Here is a 16,277-nt window from a genome sequence, read left to right on the forward strand (position 1 = left end):
TGAAAATTATAATGTTTCAGAAGAAACTCAATTTGTAGCTTATCTCTGTTCATTATTGAGAGATGGAGAAAAAGGTTCTTTGCCATTTTTCACATTTAATAAGGTTCTTCTATTTTATTGCATAAAACTCTTTGAAATCAGTCTCAACCAGGAAAATTCACATTAGAAAAAATTAGAATAAAAGCTAGTATTCTATTACCATATTCAGAACATCTGAGAGAATGCATTTTTGACTATTACAAGTTTATTTAACAAAAAGTCGAATATGAAAATGTACATGACCTGATTTTTACACCAAAGTAAAAACAGGCCGTTTGGTGAGGGGACATGGATTTCTCCGCTGAACAGCCATTATTTATACTCGTTCCAAGGCTTCTAACATGATGATACTATTTCCTCGTATTACCTAAAAAAGAGAAAAATATATCTGAAAAGAAATTTAAGACATATCAATGATTAAAGAATTTTCACCAAATCATTAATGGTTTGTCAATATTACATGTCAGTTTGTGAGGCTTTTTTTCAAGCCACAGGGACACCAAATAACTCAAGTCTTTTAATCATGACATGAAGCCACTGAACCCTTTATAAGAGATGTACATCTTCTAGATTGACCCATTTCACCTTCTAAACTAAAATGTACATGCACATGCCTGTCCCTGAGGGATCCAAAAATCAATGAGAAAAATAGGTACAGCAGAATATGTCAGTTTAGGGGTGTAAGTTCATTTAGGGAACAAGCCAGCATCAGAGTTGTGAAAATCAGGCTTTATGAAGATGACATTTCAGCTGGGCCTCGGAAACTGGGTAGAATTTGAACAAGGAGGTAGTAAATTCTAGACAGAACAAAGATGAAGACCAAGTATGAGTGTACTTCAAAATGTTCATGGAAAAACAGGATTGAAAGCCAATATGAATCTTTCCATAAACTTTTTCAAGTACCCTGTACAAGGGGATAAGGAAAGAATCTAATTTGAATGCAGTGAAAAGGTCATGATGGAAAGTAGGAAACAAAGACAGTTGGCATCCAATCTCAGAAGGCCTCAATGTCAATCTGAAAGTGTTTGGAGGGCATCATGAAAGCAACAATGAGCCAGTGAAAGTTTCACGGTTGAGAAAATGACAATCGTAACTTTTTTTTTTTTTTAAAAGATGACCAGTAAGGGGATCTTAACCTTTGACTTGGTGTTGTCAGTACCATGCTTTCCTAAGTGAGCTAACCGGCCATCCCTATATAGGGATCTGAACCCATGGCCTTGATGTTATCAGCACCACACACTCCCAAGTGAGCCACGGGCTAGCCCTCAATCATAACTTTTGACAACATATATGAGACTCAGTGGGACAGAGTGTAAAGGCAGGAAGAGAAGTTATAAAGAAAGAGCCCTAGGAACACAATGCCTGACTTAGCAGATATGCCATAAATTAAGATAAGCAAGGACACTTATGAGAACATAGGTGAAAAGGCTGGTAACCAAATTCAAGAGGGATAGAAAAATAAGTGAAACTAGAAGGCTAGGGGACTGAAAACAAGAAGTCCCTGATGGATTATAGACCGCACAGATAGGCCAAGTAGACCGACAGGTAAAAGGACAGGAGGGGGATGATAAGAAATGTACTAATTTGAAGTGTTCATTAGACATAGAGGCATTCTGAATAAGATTCAAAGTGGAGCTATGCTTGTCGGCAGCTAGAGTAAAGATAGCTGTAACTTGTTCTTTTCTCCCCTTATTCTGCTTGCTTTATTTACACATACACTATGATTTTGTCTCCCCCACTCACATGTAAATTCTGTGAGGGTAGGGACTTCAGTGCAGTATCCCTAGTGCCTAAAACAACGGCAGGCACACAGAGGGCTCAATAAGTACCTGTTAAATATACAGATGAACTTGTATATTACGATTACTGCAGCTGACAGACTCGAAGGGAACAAGACAGGTGGGAGAGTGTCTTTGAGTCTGGCAGACAATAGTAATGAGTAAGGTGAGAAGGTGGCAAAAAATTAAAGAGCAGCTTCAAAAGAGAATAAGGCCCTGCAAATGACAACGGGGACTGAAGGAGTTTACAGACTTTTATAAGTTAGGAACAGAAATGTAGAAAGCTAAACAACATGCTTACCTAGTTCTCAGAGTTTTAAATTCCTTGCTTTTCATTTTTTGGAACAAATGATAAACATCACATCCCACCAATCAAAGCATGCAAAACAACTGGTCTTCCTCCCTAGCTCCCTCCTAAATTTGTCCATGGTCTGTCATTTTCCCTAGGAGTGGGGAGTGTAGGAGAGAAGGTATTTTAGATAACTAAGATTTTCAGATCTGAGGGCTTTTTCATTTTAGTATCATTAAAAAAACAAAACAAAACAAAGCCACTTTTTTATGAACATTTTCTAAAATGGCATTATATACTTCTTTGCCTTGTCACATGATATTCAGAAAATAAGGCTAGTTGGTAAACACCTTTGCCTTGTAGGACTCTTCTTCATCTTTTGCAATTGTGTTTGAGGTCCAATTCTCCAAATCAAACCAGAAACACTGGGTCCAGAATTCCTCATTGCTCCCTTAGTTGTGCTCCAATGCTAGGTTTTGCAAAGTGCTGCTCAGGCTTTCAGCCTTTTGAAAGGGCACAGTTGTCAGATATGAATATGAACCTAAAATGAAGCTATAGAAGCACAACTCTAGCAAGAGCTCCTGAACTACGTAGCATAATAAAACTGAATTTTTACTACATTCTTACAGGTGACCTGAGGTGGAGTGGAATCTTAAGAAGATAAGACAGAGGTGATGCCACTGACAACTCTGAGGGTGTCTCAGAAGAGAGTAGTTGAAGCTTATCATAAGGTAACTATCCAGCCGACAGATCCCAAAAACAAATTAACTACTCCCTTGCAACATACACATTAATACTATTGTTAATATAATAGTATTAAGTAACTTCAATGGCCTCAATGAGTCACTGACTTAGACAAGGTAATAATGAAGCTAAACTATCTCCTTTGCCAAACAACTTCTGAAAAAAGAAAACGAACAAAACCTTAACTTGTTTATTTCCCTTCTTCTAACTTCAGAACAGTAAAAAGTTCACTCCTGTTCTTGCCTTTTCTCTAAAAATGTCTTAAAGATGATTGATATATTGTTTCATTTTCAAAGTGATGACTCAGCTGCAAGTATTAGTGTCTGTTGATAAAAACTTTTTTGCCCCCCAAATAACAAATGCCAGAAGTGGAATAACAGACTGCCTAACACAGTACGTAGGTGCCCATTATTTAAATGACTTGGGATGACACTGCTTTTAACCAATTTCTGTGTAAAGAAAATTAAGCCTAGCAAAGTTTAGGTGGGAAATTGCCATAAGAATCCATGATCCAGGCTCAATTCCTTCTCTGATAAAATTCCAATGAGCAGTGCCACAGAATTCTCTAAAAAAATTACTTTCTCAAATTAGAATTGACATTTAGATGCCAAGTCCTTTCTGAATCCTGTTAAGCAAATTTACTGATGAACTAAAAGCCTAATCTACCCATCTACTGTTTACTGGAATGAAGACTTCCTACTTTGTAAAAAGAAGGGCTGGGGGAAATCTTGGGGTATTTAGAAGCTTGCTTTTCTAAGAAACTGGCTGCTAATGATTTTGCCATAGTTTTATTCAACAGAAACTCATAAGGAAATGTATTTGAAAGGCAGGTCAGTTCACATAAATCCTGGGGGTTGGGTATGCTATCTAGAGACTCTAAACTGTTTTTTTCAATCATGAATACTGATTTGCTTTTTAAAATATAGTAATAAAAATATACTTGAAATATGTAGTAATACAAATCTTGGAAAGAGTTATTTAAAAAAAATTATGCAGCAAAAGTAAAAAAAAAAAAGAAAAAAAAAAGAAAAAAAATTACACAGGCAAAGCTGTCAAAGCTAGGTTTATCTTCACCCCTCTATTGCTGAAACTTAAAAAGAAAAAAAAAAAAAAAAACCAAGGCAAAAAAATTTAGGCTAACAATTAGGAACTCTTCCCATTTCCTGGAGGTCTTTACGCTCAATGATTTGCTGAAGTTAAGCTGTCCTTTTTGATTCAGCTTTTCCAAGAAATTTGGACTTACCACTTATTAGCACATTGTTTTGTACTACACAAAGAGGGATTCAAAGTCTGGGTCTTATTGTTAATTATCAGAACTCTTCTTCAGTAGTCATACAACTATGGCCTAATGAATGTAGGAATGTTTACTCCTATAATGAGAGCTCAGTATATGTTTTCTTCCGGTTTTTCCTGTTTTCTCCCATGTGAATTGCTGTCATTGTGATTATCCCTTACAACTTTTACCGTGACTATTTTAAAATTTTGGGTGTGATAAACCAGAAAATCCAGGTTAACTATGTATACAAGTAAAATAAATAATGTGATCTGTGGATTGGCAGGTCCACATCACCTGGGTATTTGTTAGAAATGCAAAATCTCAAGTACTACCCCATACCTACTGAATCAGAATTTACATTTTAACAAGATTTCTGGGGGATTCATATACATGTTACAGTTTGAGAACTATTGCTCTAGTCAGGGACTATAGGCCTTTATTATAGAATAAAGCTAAAAAATAATTTCCAACGGCTAATTTCAAGCCCTAGGTCTCAAGAAGGTTCTGTATAGTTGAGGTCTTACCTACAAGTAACTGGGATATTATCATATCTGAATGACTGCCATATGTAAAACTAAAAAGGAGATGGAGAGTCTAATCTTGCCTGTTATTTGCCTTTTCTGGGGGTTACTAACTCCCATTTAATCTAAGAGTTTGAAGGGCTGGCCTGTGGCTCACTTGGGAGAGTGTGATGCTGATAACACCAAGGCCACAGGTTTGGATCCCTATACAGGGATGGCTGGTTAGCTCATTTGGGAGAGAGTGGTGCTGACAACACCAAGTCAAGGGTTAAGATCCCTTTACCAGTCATCTTAAAAAAAAAAAAAAAAATCTGAGAGTTTGATATATGAAAAGTTAATACATATTCCAAAAGGAAAAAAAAAAATCTCTAAGAGAAATCTTATATTTTTACTTACCACCATTCCAATATTGTTCTGTTGCCCACTAGTTGCCATCTCCACACATTCATCTATCACAAGATTCATAAAGGGATCAAATCCCCGCAATATTCCTTGGACATGTCTGCCACCATTTAATTTCACTATAAAAAGGGAAAAGAAGTTTTAGTAAAACTGTCCATTAGCTATCAATCATTCACTAAAAGTTAGGTGGGATAAAATACAGGTATCTGAGATATTTGACCCACTGTCTTTACTATATGCCACGCACTGGGCTAAACATTTTACATTTTCTTCCACATTTTAATTTATAAGTATCCTATAATGTAGTAGTATACTTACTTTACATGAGGAAACTGAAGCTTAGAGCTTTTAAGTTAACAGGGTTCAAGGTAACACAGCTACTGTATGGTAGAGCTGAGATTCAAACTGAAGGTGGCTTACCTTTAAAGCCAATGGTTGATAAATTTTCAAGTATCACAACATAGGAAACTCCTGTTAATTTTGTCAAAGTGAGGGAGGACTTATTTTTAGAAAGTTGCTCCAAACATTACGTACTGCCGAGACACATGTATGTAAAAAGCAACTGAATAATTAAAAAAAAAAAAACAAACGAAACCGAGACAAAACAACAAACTTACATGATAACTTCTTGTCCATAAATCTGAAAAAGCAAAAGAGTAAAGATCACATAACTGATTTAAAAGTTTTAATCATAAACAAGCACAGAAGTAGGTATAGTTAGAACAATTTGCTAAAATCTATACAATAGGAATAATGAAATTTATTTATTTTTTATTTTTATTTTTTTAAAAAAAGATGACTGGTAAGGGGATCTTAACCCTTGACTTGGTATTGTCAGCACCACGCTCTCCTGAGTGAGTCACAGGCCGGACCAATAATAAAATTTCAAACAGTAAAAACCTTGTATTTCTGTAAATGGTAAGGGAGAAACAGGTTACCTAAGTTAGACATTACACAAAGCAATGTAATTTGGGAAGGGGCAAGATCAGATAATAAAAATGAAATACATTAATCTACATTAAATTGAGTCTTTTTTTTTTTTTTTGTCCTTTTTTGTGACCGCGCTCAGCGAACCGGCCATCCCTATATAGGATCTGAACCCACGATGGGAGCGCTGCTGCGCTCCCAGCGCCGCACTCTCCCGAGTGAGCCACCGGGTCGGCCCTAAATTGAGTCTTTATACTAATATGAATTACAAAAACATTCTTGTTGTTCAATACAATGTTGTTTCATTCACCTAATTTTCAACAACAGGCTATATTTGGTTATTTCCAAAACTAAACAATCTAAGTTGTAAAGGTAGCAAACAGAAATCAAACCATATCCAATTCAACAGGTATTTTATTTTATATCTGAATAAGTAGTATTGTTTTAATATTAAAGTGTCAAACTTAAATGTTTAGGATAGTTCTAGACACATATTTTAGTAAAATAAATGCATATTTTGAAACTTTAAAGAATTTGAATTAAACAAGAAAATCCCATTTCGGCAGGATAATATGAGAATATTAAGCCATGCAGTCAAATTAGTTTTTTTTTTTTTGTCTCGTTTTGTGACCGGCCGCACTGCGCTCAGCCAGTGAGCGCACAGTCCATCCTATATTGAGCGCACAGGCCATCCCTATATAGGATCTGAACCCGCCGCGGGAGCGCTGCTGCGTTCCCAGCGCCTCACTCTCCCGAGTGCGCCACGGGGTCGGCCCAAATTAGTTTTGATCTCTTCCAGTTACAGGCCAGAAAATTAAAATTTCATTCAAGGGCCTGCCGGTGGCTCACGTGGGAGAGTGTGGTGCTGATAACACCAAGGCCACGGGTTCAGATCCCTATATAGGGATGGATGGCCGGTTAGCTCACTTGGGAGAGCATGGTGCCGACAACACCAAGTCAAGAGTTAAGATCCCCTTACTGGTCATCTTTAAAAAAAAAAAAAAAGTCCACTCAAATTTTAATGTATAGGATATCATGGGAGAATTCAAAGACAAATAAGACATTGGGCCTGATTGAAGGTTGGAGTAGACACATTTACAAATAAAATATATATGTAATATGATAAATAAAACCATATATTTTACTAGGACATATCACATTAAACAGCAAATATAACATACAAGCTTATTTAATTCTTACAACAACTTTGCCAGTTATGTACTATTATTACCACCATTTTATAGATGGGGAACTGAAGCTTAGAAAGGTTAACAAACTTGTCCAGTGTCACACAGCAAGTGAGAAAGTTTGAGCAAATACAAACAGTTCGGTTTGACTGGAGAACAGGACATTCAAATATAAGTGGCTGTTAAGATTTGATGCTTAGATTTCAAATGGAGGGGCCTGAATGCTGGGTTAAGAAGTCTGAACTTTATTTTGCAGGCAATGGTGAGTTATTAAAGCAGAGTCAGTCACTGGCAAGACTACTGTGGCAGCAAATTTTAAGGGGTGGAAGGGAGAATTCAATTAGGCCAAGGTATCTCAACTTCAGCACCACTGACATTTGGGGCCGTGTTGGGGGCTATCCAGTACATTATAGAATGTTTAGCAGGATCCCTGGCCTCTACCCACTAGATGCTGGTAGTATGGGACTCCCTAACCCCTATTTAAGAACCACTGAGTCATGCTAAGCTAGGAGGTGGGTAGAAAGGTGTGAAAGATGGTATTGTGAGAAAGTAAAGGATGAAAAATGGTGAAAGTCATTTTGGAGGCTGATTTGATAGGATCTCACAATTCATGAAATCTAAGGATGAGACGAGAAAGGGATCAAAACTAGTTCCATTTTCAAAAATTCTCAAATATCTGTTAAGAATCAGAAAGGAAATCTAAGCTTACAAGTAGAGAATGGTCCTTTTAAAAAAATAATCATCATCTCACCAGTCTTTGATGAATCCAGAGGATACTTACAAGACTTCATCAGTTCACCAATAAAAAAATAACCTTTAGATAAACATATTCACAATAATTTCTATTTATTTTAATGTAACTCATGATTTAATAATTATTTAACAGACCCAACTAAAAGATACATAGAGTTTCTGCACAAAGATGGCTTTGATGCAAATGTGCATTTAAATGCAAAATTTTTAAATGTGAACTTTTCCACATGTCTGACTTCTTTAAAGGCTGGTAATAAATGAATTATACTAACAAGGCAGACCATATGTCTACATCAGAAAAACTGATCCCTGTATTAATATTTCACTCTGTGCGCAATCCAACTACTACATGCAGAATTCCAGCATTACATGATATGAACAAGACAGAGAAGTATTCAGGAGACAAAGAACATCTTAAGGTCAGTCGAGAAGTATATGAGGAAGTTAAAGCTTTAAACTGGGTCCTATCTATGTAACAGCCTGAACAGAAGTGACTCTATTTTATTAAACTTCTATATTAAAATTTTCTTTTTCTCACTTGTAACCCAAACCGCATACTTGCAAGCTGGACATTAGAATACAATGATTCTTGTTCACATGATTGCAAGAACATAATGACTTTTGCTAACATTGTACACAGAATAAATAATAGAAAAAATTATTAACCCAGATGACTATTCTTCACTAGCTTACTAACTAGATCTTTTTTGAGGTTAACAGGAACTGAATTTGTGACTTGACTTCACCATTAATCAGTTCCCGCTGGAGAAGTTCTTTGATGTTTACCTGCAATTTTATGATTATGCCTGCATGTCCCTGCTTAGATCATCATGAATCAGCCTCATACCACCCGTCCCTATAAAACCCTTTGGCAAGTCTGGAAAAATTGGAGATGATCTTTGAGTCCACCATTTCCCCTGGCTGCCAGCTTCCTGATTAAAGGCTACTTTCCCTTACACCAACACCTGTCTCTCAATTACTGGCTACTGAGCGGCGAGCAAACGGACCTTTTGGGGTCTCAGTAACATCTAAAGTAAGGATACCCTACTTAATTAAAGCTGTTTGATTTTACTGGGTGCAGGAAAAAAACAAAAACGAACACACCTAAACCAGCCTTCTCTGATTAGAGAAATGAATGTTTTCACCCAGTTCTAATATTAGAATAACATATCACACGACATTCAAGTTTAATTTAAGTACAAGAAGACGAAAAAGGCATGGTGCTGATAACAGCAAGCTCAAACCAAAACAAAACAAAGCAAACAAAAAAGGTAAGAAAAACGAATGGGATTTTTAAATTAAAAAAATGGGATCTCTAAGTAAAAGAAAGCTGAAAGAAAAAGCTACAAACATTCTTTAAGGTTAAAGTGGCCTTTTGATTTTAATAACTTCGTATACTATCAAACACTTCCATTCTAGCCCCCTCCTTAGTTTCTTATAGAATTACTCCTCCAGCAACCTTATGTAGAACATGGTGCTATTCAAGATGTTCAACAAAGCAGAGCATTCGAGATCTTCAAGTAATGAGAGCGAGCGTGGGGCCGAGAACTCGGGACTGGGAGGCAAGTCGGCCGAATGGAGATGCCTTTGCTGCCTCTGGTAACCATGTCGACAAAGTCGAGATGCGACAACTGCGCGGGCTTCAGGCCCCGAAGCGCGGGACCCTGGCCGGGATCCTGGCAGCCTCGGATCAGAATAAGGAAAGAGGGGAGGGAACACGCGCCGTTCGCCATAGGCACGCCAGGCGCACTGACGGAAAATGGAGAGGAGTCTAAGAGACTCGGGGCACTCAAAGAAGCGGCCGCTTCGGCGCGGCCCTCACACATACTCACTTTTTCAATTCGGGAGGGTGAGCTTTACTCATGGTGTCTACTTCGCGGGCTCAGAAAGGTCTTGAAACAGACTTCGCAGCCTCCCTCACGATCCCGCGGTAGGCCCGGCGTTTTGCGTGTGACGTCACTGGCCCCCTTACCCAATCGATTGCCGGTAGTTTCCATATTTCATCTCGCGATACTTGGAGGAAGCCTGAGGGAGTCGGTCAACCTTGAACTTCCGGTTGCGTCGTCAGCGATTGGCTAGGACGGAGAGGCGCGGCCTCGAGATCCCTTAATTCCGTTTCCTTTGTGTAAAATCGAGATAGCGGTGTGGTCTGTAGCTTCTGTGTGAACTCAGTCAGTCCCTTTTGTCTGTGGATAGCTTCGTTTATTTTCTTCATGTATACTGAATGAAAATGAGCTCTGCAGTGGGCCCTTAATTTTTCTTTGACATGTATTGCCACATCATGCTGCCAGGTCCAGCCTGGGGGTCCAATAACAGCTAAACCAGGCGCCTCTGCGCCGGAAGAAAGCAAGGCGAGTGACTCGGCCTGTCTCCAAGAATTTAAATCTGGAGTCCTGAAATATATTGCCGTCGATGGTCCCGCAATTCATGTTAACACTGCCTCCACAACCCCGCTCAGTGTTCCATTGTTCCTATACATAAAACATGAGGTACAGCACACAAACGTTCTCTCTACGTCAATACCGTAGGTGTAAAAAGTGGTCTCCGATTTGTATCCGGTTGGTTGTTACGTGACCCCAAATAGAATCCACAAATTATTAAAGATTTAGAGCAAAATAGGCAACCTTGATGATTCTAAGCAAGAGATGGTTCTCCAAAATTCAACTCATCCCTAATGCTCAGGGATGGCTGTATTTAAATACCAATGATAGTAAAGACTTAAACTCATCATATATTTTGGCACTCTTTTGGTACTCAAATTCTCCACGTTGAATTTCCTCCAGAGGGGTCATAATTGTACACCTTTTCCACCACTTGCTGTTAATATTTAGTTGGAACTAGAGACCTGACATGGATATTGAATTTTTTTAGCCTCATAGTTTCTTTCCTACATTAATGGACTTCAAGCCCTAACGCCCTACCTAGCCTTCCCTCAAAGTTCTTCCATGTGCAGTGAACCAGTCCTGCATCCAAATCATAACACATAACTAATTTCCACTCTTTTGGACATCTTAAGAAACTTATTTCACACATTACAAGGAGAAGCGTGATGAGAAAGGTGTATATTCACTGCCCAGACATAAAGAAACACAATAGTGTGTGTGGGGGGGGATTAAATCTTTATTTTTTAAAAACAAAATCATTAGGAAAATATATCACAGCCTTGAAACAACAAACAGACAGGTTATATTATCAAGTAGTAAGTTGGTAAAAAGACAAGGTCCTCATCAAAATGATAAGGTGCCATGCTGGGGTAAAAACACTGCATGTTGCAAGGGCCCAGGCAAAAATGGTATTTGGTAATGGGGGCTGCCCCTCCTCTGCTTTAAGGGAGTCACAGCTTGTCCTAACCCAAGTTGCTTACTTTTGATCCCTTGACCTTCCTGTTGCCAGGGGATTGTCTCAATAGGGCTCTGTTAATTTGGGGGGCTAAGCAAGCAATGCTGGGTTTAGGCTTCTTTCATTCTATTCTGTTCTACAAAAATCAAGTTTTTCCAAATACAGTACTTCACAACTCTTTTAAGTAGCCAATAGTTTCTCATTACTGTTCATTCCCTGATACTGCTATATGTCACAATCAAAACTTTTTCCCTTCAAGGGGAAAGTGTTACTGCAAGATTGTCCTGTCACTCTGCTGGAGACAGCCTCAGAGCCCATTAGGCAATGAGACGGAAGCTCATTTTTCCCTCTCTCTCTCTCTCTTTTTTTTTTGCATCATCTCCAGGTTAAAACATTCAGTGTGTAAGAATTTCAAGAAATGCACATCCACATCTTGATGGTGAGAAAAAGAACCAAACTACTCTCCCTCTCAACCCCACATCTTAAATCAACTTCATGCCCTGTATATAAAACAAAACCAAGAAAAACAAGGATCCAGAAACCCCTTTTCCCCTTCTAAATTAGTGACCTCGTGGATTTTGTTTTATAGCTTTTGGAAAATGGTGTGGTGACACTTCTGGTGAACAGGAGGTTGGCAGCAAACAGACACGTCTCTTCAAACTCCACCAGATCATAGGCAAGTTAGAGGAACATACCAGCCTGTTGGTGCCTGTGCTTGTGTAGTAAGAAGAATCTGCTAACTTTGAGGGCTCTGGCTTGGTACAAGGGAGATCCCTACTGTCAGGACAAGAACTGGCCACATGAAATTTAGACTATAAAACACGCTCCTGTTCTATCTCTGACCCAAATTTTAGCACCAGTTTTTTCCATTTCACTTTCTAGGATTTAAACATAAAAGAAAAAGTGTCCAGAGGCAAATGACATATGCCTTAAACTTGCTGCCATCAACTTTGCTTAAAACGCTAACATTCCCATTCCTCTTTTTAAATAGATTCCTGCCCTCAGTCCCGATGGCCACTGGCAAAGACTTTTATTTCCCAATGGATGAGAGAGACTCCTTCATCTTCTTGGTCATAGTCGGGATGAGGTGCATGTGGTCATCCACACACTTGGTCACGCAACTGTCCAGCTGCTGCTTCACCTGAAGCTCCTTACTCCCCGCATCTATTGAATCTTTGGCTTTGTCATTGCAATGCATGGTACACCGGGCCAGGCGGTCCTGTGGCAAGAAGGCAGGGGGTAGAGAAAGCTGAGAGGCTGGCCTCCATTTACCAAGTTACCATCACGTGCCAAGCCTGTGCTACAAGCCTGACATATATTATCTTCATCATTTAAAGGGACACTACAGTGTGATAACCTTGACTAAAACAGAAGGTGGCATGAGGAGGGCCCAGACAAAGCATTACTAGAAAGCAGATAAATGATAGAATAAATTATACAGAAGACTCTTCCAGGAAGTGAGAGGTTACTAGAAGTTATTATTTGATTTACAAACATCTTGATTCTTTTATATCTGCCCTTGCTACAGAAAAACACTCAATTCAACAAATATTTATTGAGCATCTACTATGTGCCAGGCACTCTTCTAATGGTTGAGAATATAGCAATGAGTAAAACAGATGAAGTTCTTGCCCTCACAGAACTTACATTCCAGTGACAGGAGAGGGACAAAATAAATAAGTGGAGATGCTAAGGAAACAGTTGGTTATATGAACCTGGAGTTCAAGAGTGAGGTCTGGTCTAGAGGTATGAATGCAGGAGTTGACAGCATATAGAAGAAATTTACAGCTATGAGATTAGAGAAGTCTAGAGAAGTAGTTAGAAAAAAGGACCAAAGACAGCCTTGGGCATTCCAATGCTCAGAGGTTAGAGAGGGGAAGAGCCAGCAAAGGAGGCCAAGAAAGGGTGGCCAGGGAGGAAAGTAGGTGGAAAATGTGTATAGTGAGGTGTCCTGGTGGCCAACTGAATAAAGCATTTCAACGAGGAGGACAGTGATCCACTGTGTCAGTGATACAGATAGGTCACTGAGAAATGACCACTGGATTTAGCCCTGTGGAGGTGAGTGGCAAGAGCAGTTCTGGCACAGTGGAAGAGTGAAAGTCTGCTTGGAGAGGACTGAAAAGAGAATGGAAGGAGAAAGTTGTACAGCAATCAAAGAATCATAATATTTTCAAAGACCCTATTTATAAAACTAGCTGTGAAAATGAAAACAAAGAAACCCTTTGGGGTTTCATGATCTGGGAGAAATTATCCCTTCATGGAGGCAATAATTCTAAAGAGTTTTGTATAGCAGAATTTAAAAATGTATCACATTAGGTATAATTTCTCCATGTGAATGGAACCTCAGGCTAGGAACAACTGGCTCAGAAATAAGCCCTGCTTCCCCCAAGTTCCAGAAAAATATATTCAGAGGAAGGGAGTACAATGAAGTTGTAGATACCCTTTGCTCCAGAGAGAGAAAAAGGGAGCTCTTTTTGTAACCCCAAAGGGGCTTGTGAGCGAGGCAACAGTAAGTCAACAATAATAATGCTTCATATAAATGACTGCTCCTGGGCTGGCTGGCTAGCTCACATGGTTAGAGTGCAGTGTTATAACACCAAGGTCAAGGGTTTGGCCAGCTGCAAAAAAAAAAAAAAAAAAAAAGACTGCTCCTTAATGACATGGAGCTGCCCTCTGGGTGTAGCAAGTAGAGGCAGTCCTGGGTGGACAGTGTATAGTGCAAGTCTACAAAATGGGGGTTGGGTCTTGCTGGAATCTGTACCTTTTCAAGACTATCCTATTCCACTCTCTTGGGGATTTTGCTGTTTTAAACTAAATTAGTGTAGGTTTTAGGGAACTTTATACTATAAAATATACAGATTGTATGTGGTGCTTATTGAAAAAAAAATGCATAAAGACTCTTGGTCATGAACTCCCCTGGTAACTCCCTTTTATATCATTGTTTCTATGCGAAAATATGGTTCAATTTACAGCATTCAACTTCCAGTACTTTTTTCAAAATTTCAAACCCTGTGAAGGCTGTTTGGTTATAGGAATGTCACAAATGTTAACAGACACTAAAGCCAAGAGTTTTGAATAAATGTTTGTTATCTGCAAAAAAGCACATCAAGGACTAGAGTCCTCAGTTTGGGATATTCCTCACCTGGAACTTCTCCAACTCGTTGGTCACCAAGGCCTGGGCTTGGGCCAGAGGCGCATGGCAGCGCTCGATGCACTGGTGCACCTGCTGCATGGACGCCTGGCTGTCCTCACAACAGCTGGCGCTGCACCGGAACATGAGGCCCTGGGGAGGGAGCGCAGAGCAGGTTAGGGAGGAAAACCTCCGGGGACAGAGATGATCAGGGAGTGCTACAGAGTTAGGAGGTCATATCTATATTTGCACCTCCTTCTTCATCTTATGCTTTCATCTTCCCTTAGAACAGACATCAGGGCAACCACGACTGGGAAAACGATCCTCGGTGCCTAGCAGAGTGTTTCATGGCCTTCATGCTGCTAGCTCATTGGCACTTGTTGCATCGATGGCGGGGACGGTGCGGGTGGGTCAGATGAAGCCATTTTCTGAAAACCACATACCTACCTATACCACAGGGTTCAGAGGTCGGCTACCTACTAATCCGTACTCCACCAAAGGGCAACCAACTCATTAAACAACGATTCAAGGGGCCCTATAAGGGAAGCCCACAATCTGGTTAGGGAGGCAGGACCAATGCCCATAAATCACTTCGGAGGTCAAAGCATAACGGCATATAAACCAGCGCTGTGTGCAGCGGGGTTCGGCGCAACCGGACACGACCCGGCCATAGGGGAGGCCGGGCACTTTCGCCTTTCTCGTCTTTCACCTTGGCCGTGCCCTTTCTGGGCCTCAGGTCGCGCAAGAGGGGAAGGTGCAGGAGGACAGACGCCTCGCCCCAGGGTCTTTTAAACTCCAGCCCGTGGACACTCCCTGCCCCCGGCCGGACTGGGTGGCAAACGGCCTTGCGCGCGGCGAGGGCGCACGGATTTCATTCGATTAGCCCAAGCTCCACGGGGCCTGTCTGAGGGGAGACGTGCTCCCGAGATCCCCGAGACGTCCCGACCGGGTCTGCGGAATCGGGGGCAGCGGAGCCGGCATCGTGCGGCGACTGGGGGTAGGGTCCGGGAACTGGACCGCCGGGAAGGAGGGCCCGGCTCGGTCCCCGCCCCGATACCTGCATCTTCCGGATGTTCTCTCTTTCCAGACTCTTCACCATGGAGTCCACTGCCTCCTGCACCCGGAGCTGCTGCAGCTCCGCCATGGCGACCCCGCGCTGGCCCGCGCCGCGCCGGCGCCCACATGGACTCAGCGACGGGCCCGCCCCCTCGCCGCCGCGGCGGGCTCCCGGCGGCCTGCCCTTCCCCTGCCCACGCCGCCACCTGGCGTCCGAGAGGAGCAACTGCACGCCTGCCTGCTTTTCTTCCTTCCTCCCTTCCTTCAAATCCTTAAAAAATAGTTAATAGAATTAACATATAGGTCAATGCCCAGACTTACGTGTGTCGCTTGATGAATTTTAACAAACCTTGCCCTTTCCCAGTCTTCGCCCTTTGACCTCCATCCCGCTCCCCTGCCTCCACTGATCTGCCTTTTGTCTCTATATTATGATTTCCCTTTCCAGGATTTCATATGTATGTAATTATTTAACATGTACTCTCTCTTTGTGACTGGCTTCTTCCACTAAGCGTAATGCTTTTGAGACCAAGCCATGCTGTTGTTTCCTTTTGTTGCTGAGTAGTATTGCACTGAATGGACAATTTGTTTATCCAGTCCCCTGTGGATAGGCATTTGGGCCCTTTCCAGTTAGTAGCTATTAAGAATAAAGCGGTGACTATGAATATCCTCCAGCAAGTCTTTTGTAGACACAGATTTTCCTTTCTCTTGGGGAAATATCTATAAGGGGAATAATTAATTGTTGGATCATAGGGTAGATGTATGTTTATGCTGTTATTTCTAATGAAAAATTAGCCTCAAAGGCAGTGTGGGGGCTACAGATATTCAATTAACTATGC

The 16,277-nt window shown here is 40.7% G+C and overlaps 2 protein-coding genes across 4 annotated transcripts; both read right to left on the reverse strand.

Annotated features, from left to right (window-relative positions):
• Positions 1–87: 87 nt before the first annotated feature.
• Positions 88–9,872, reverse strand: SNRPG (small nuclear ribonucleoprotein polypeptide G). Of its 3 annotated transcripts, none has more exons than XM_063078816.1 (4): positions 9,749–9,872; positions 5,667–5,689; positions 5,044–5,168; positions 88–406 (listed from the first exon to the last, which is right to left on the reverse strand). In XM_063078816.1, exons 1-4 carry the CDS (start codon positions 9,778–9,780, stop codon positions 356–358), a joined length of 231 nt encoding a protein of 76 aa, XP_062934886.1. In that variant the 5' UTR covers positions 9,781–9,872; the 3' UTR covers positions 88–355. The 3 variants fall into 3 exon arrangements, with proteins under 3 accessions (XP_062934886.1, XP_062934888.1, XP_062934887.1); XM_063078817.1 differs by having other exon boundaries at positions 347–427; XM_063078818.1 differs by lacking the exon at positions 5,667–5,689 and having other exon boundaries at positions 9,749–9,783.
• A 1,144-nt stretch (positions 9,873–11,016) lies between these two features.
• On the reverse strand, positions 11,017–15,566 carry FAM136A (family with sequence similarity 136 member A). The gene is made up of 3 exons (XM_063078693.1): positions 15,443–15,566; positions 14,398–14,538; positions 11,017–12,474 (listed from the first exon to the last, which is right to left on the reverse strand). The coding sequence occupies exons 1-3, from the start codon at positions 15,527–15,529 to the stop codon at positions 12,286–12,288; spliced, it is 417 nt and encodes a 138-aa protein (XP_062934763.1). The 5' UTR covers positions 15,530–15,566; the 3' UTR covers positions 11,017–12,285.
• Positions 15,567–16,277: the final 711 nt, after the last annotated feature.

This window comes from Cynocephalus volans, chromosome 14 (assembly GCF_027409185.1).
Source record: "Cynocephalus volans isolate mCynVol1 chromosome 14, mCynVol1.pri, whole genome shotgun sequence".
Classification (NCBI taxonomy): domain Eukaryota; kingdom Metazoa; phylum Chordata; class Mammalia; order Dermoptera; family Cynocephalidae; genus Cynocephalus; species Cynocephalus volans.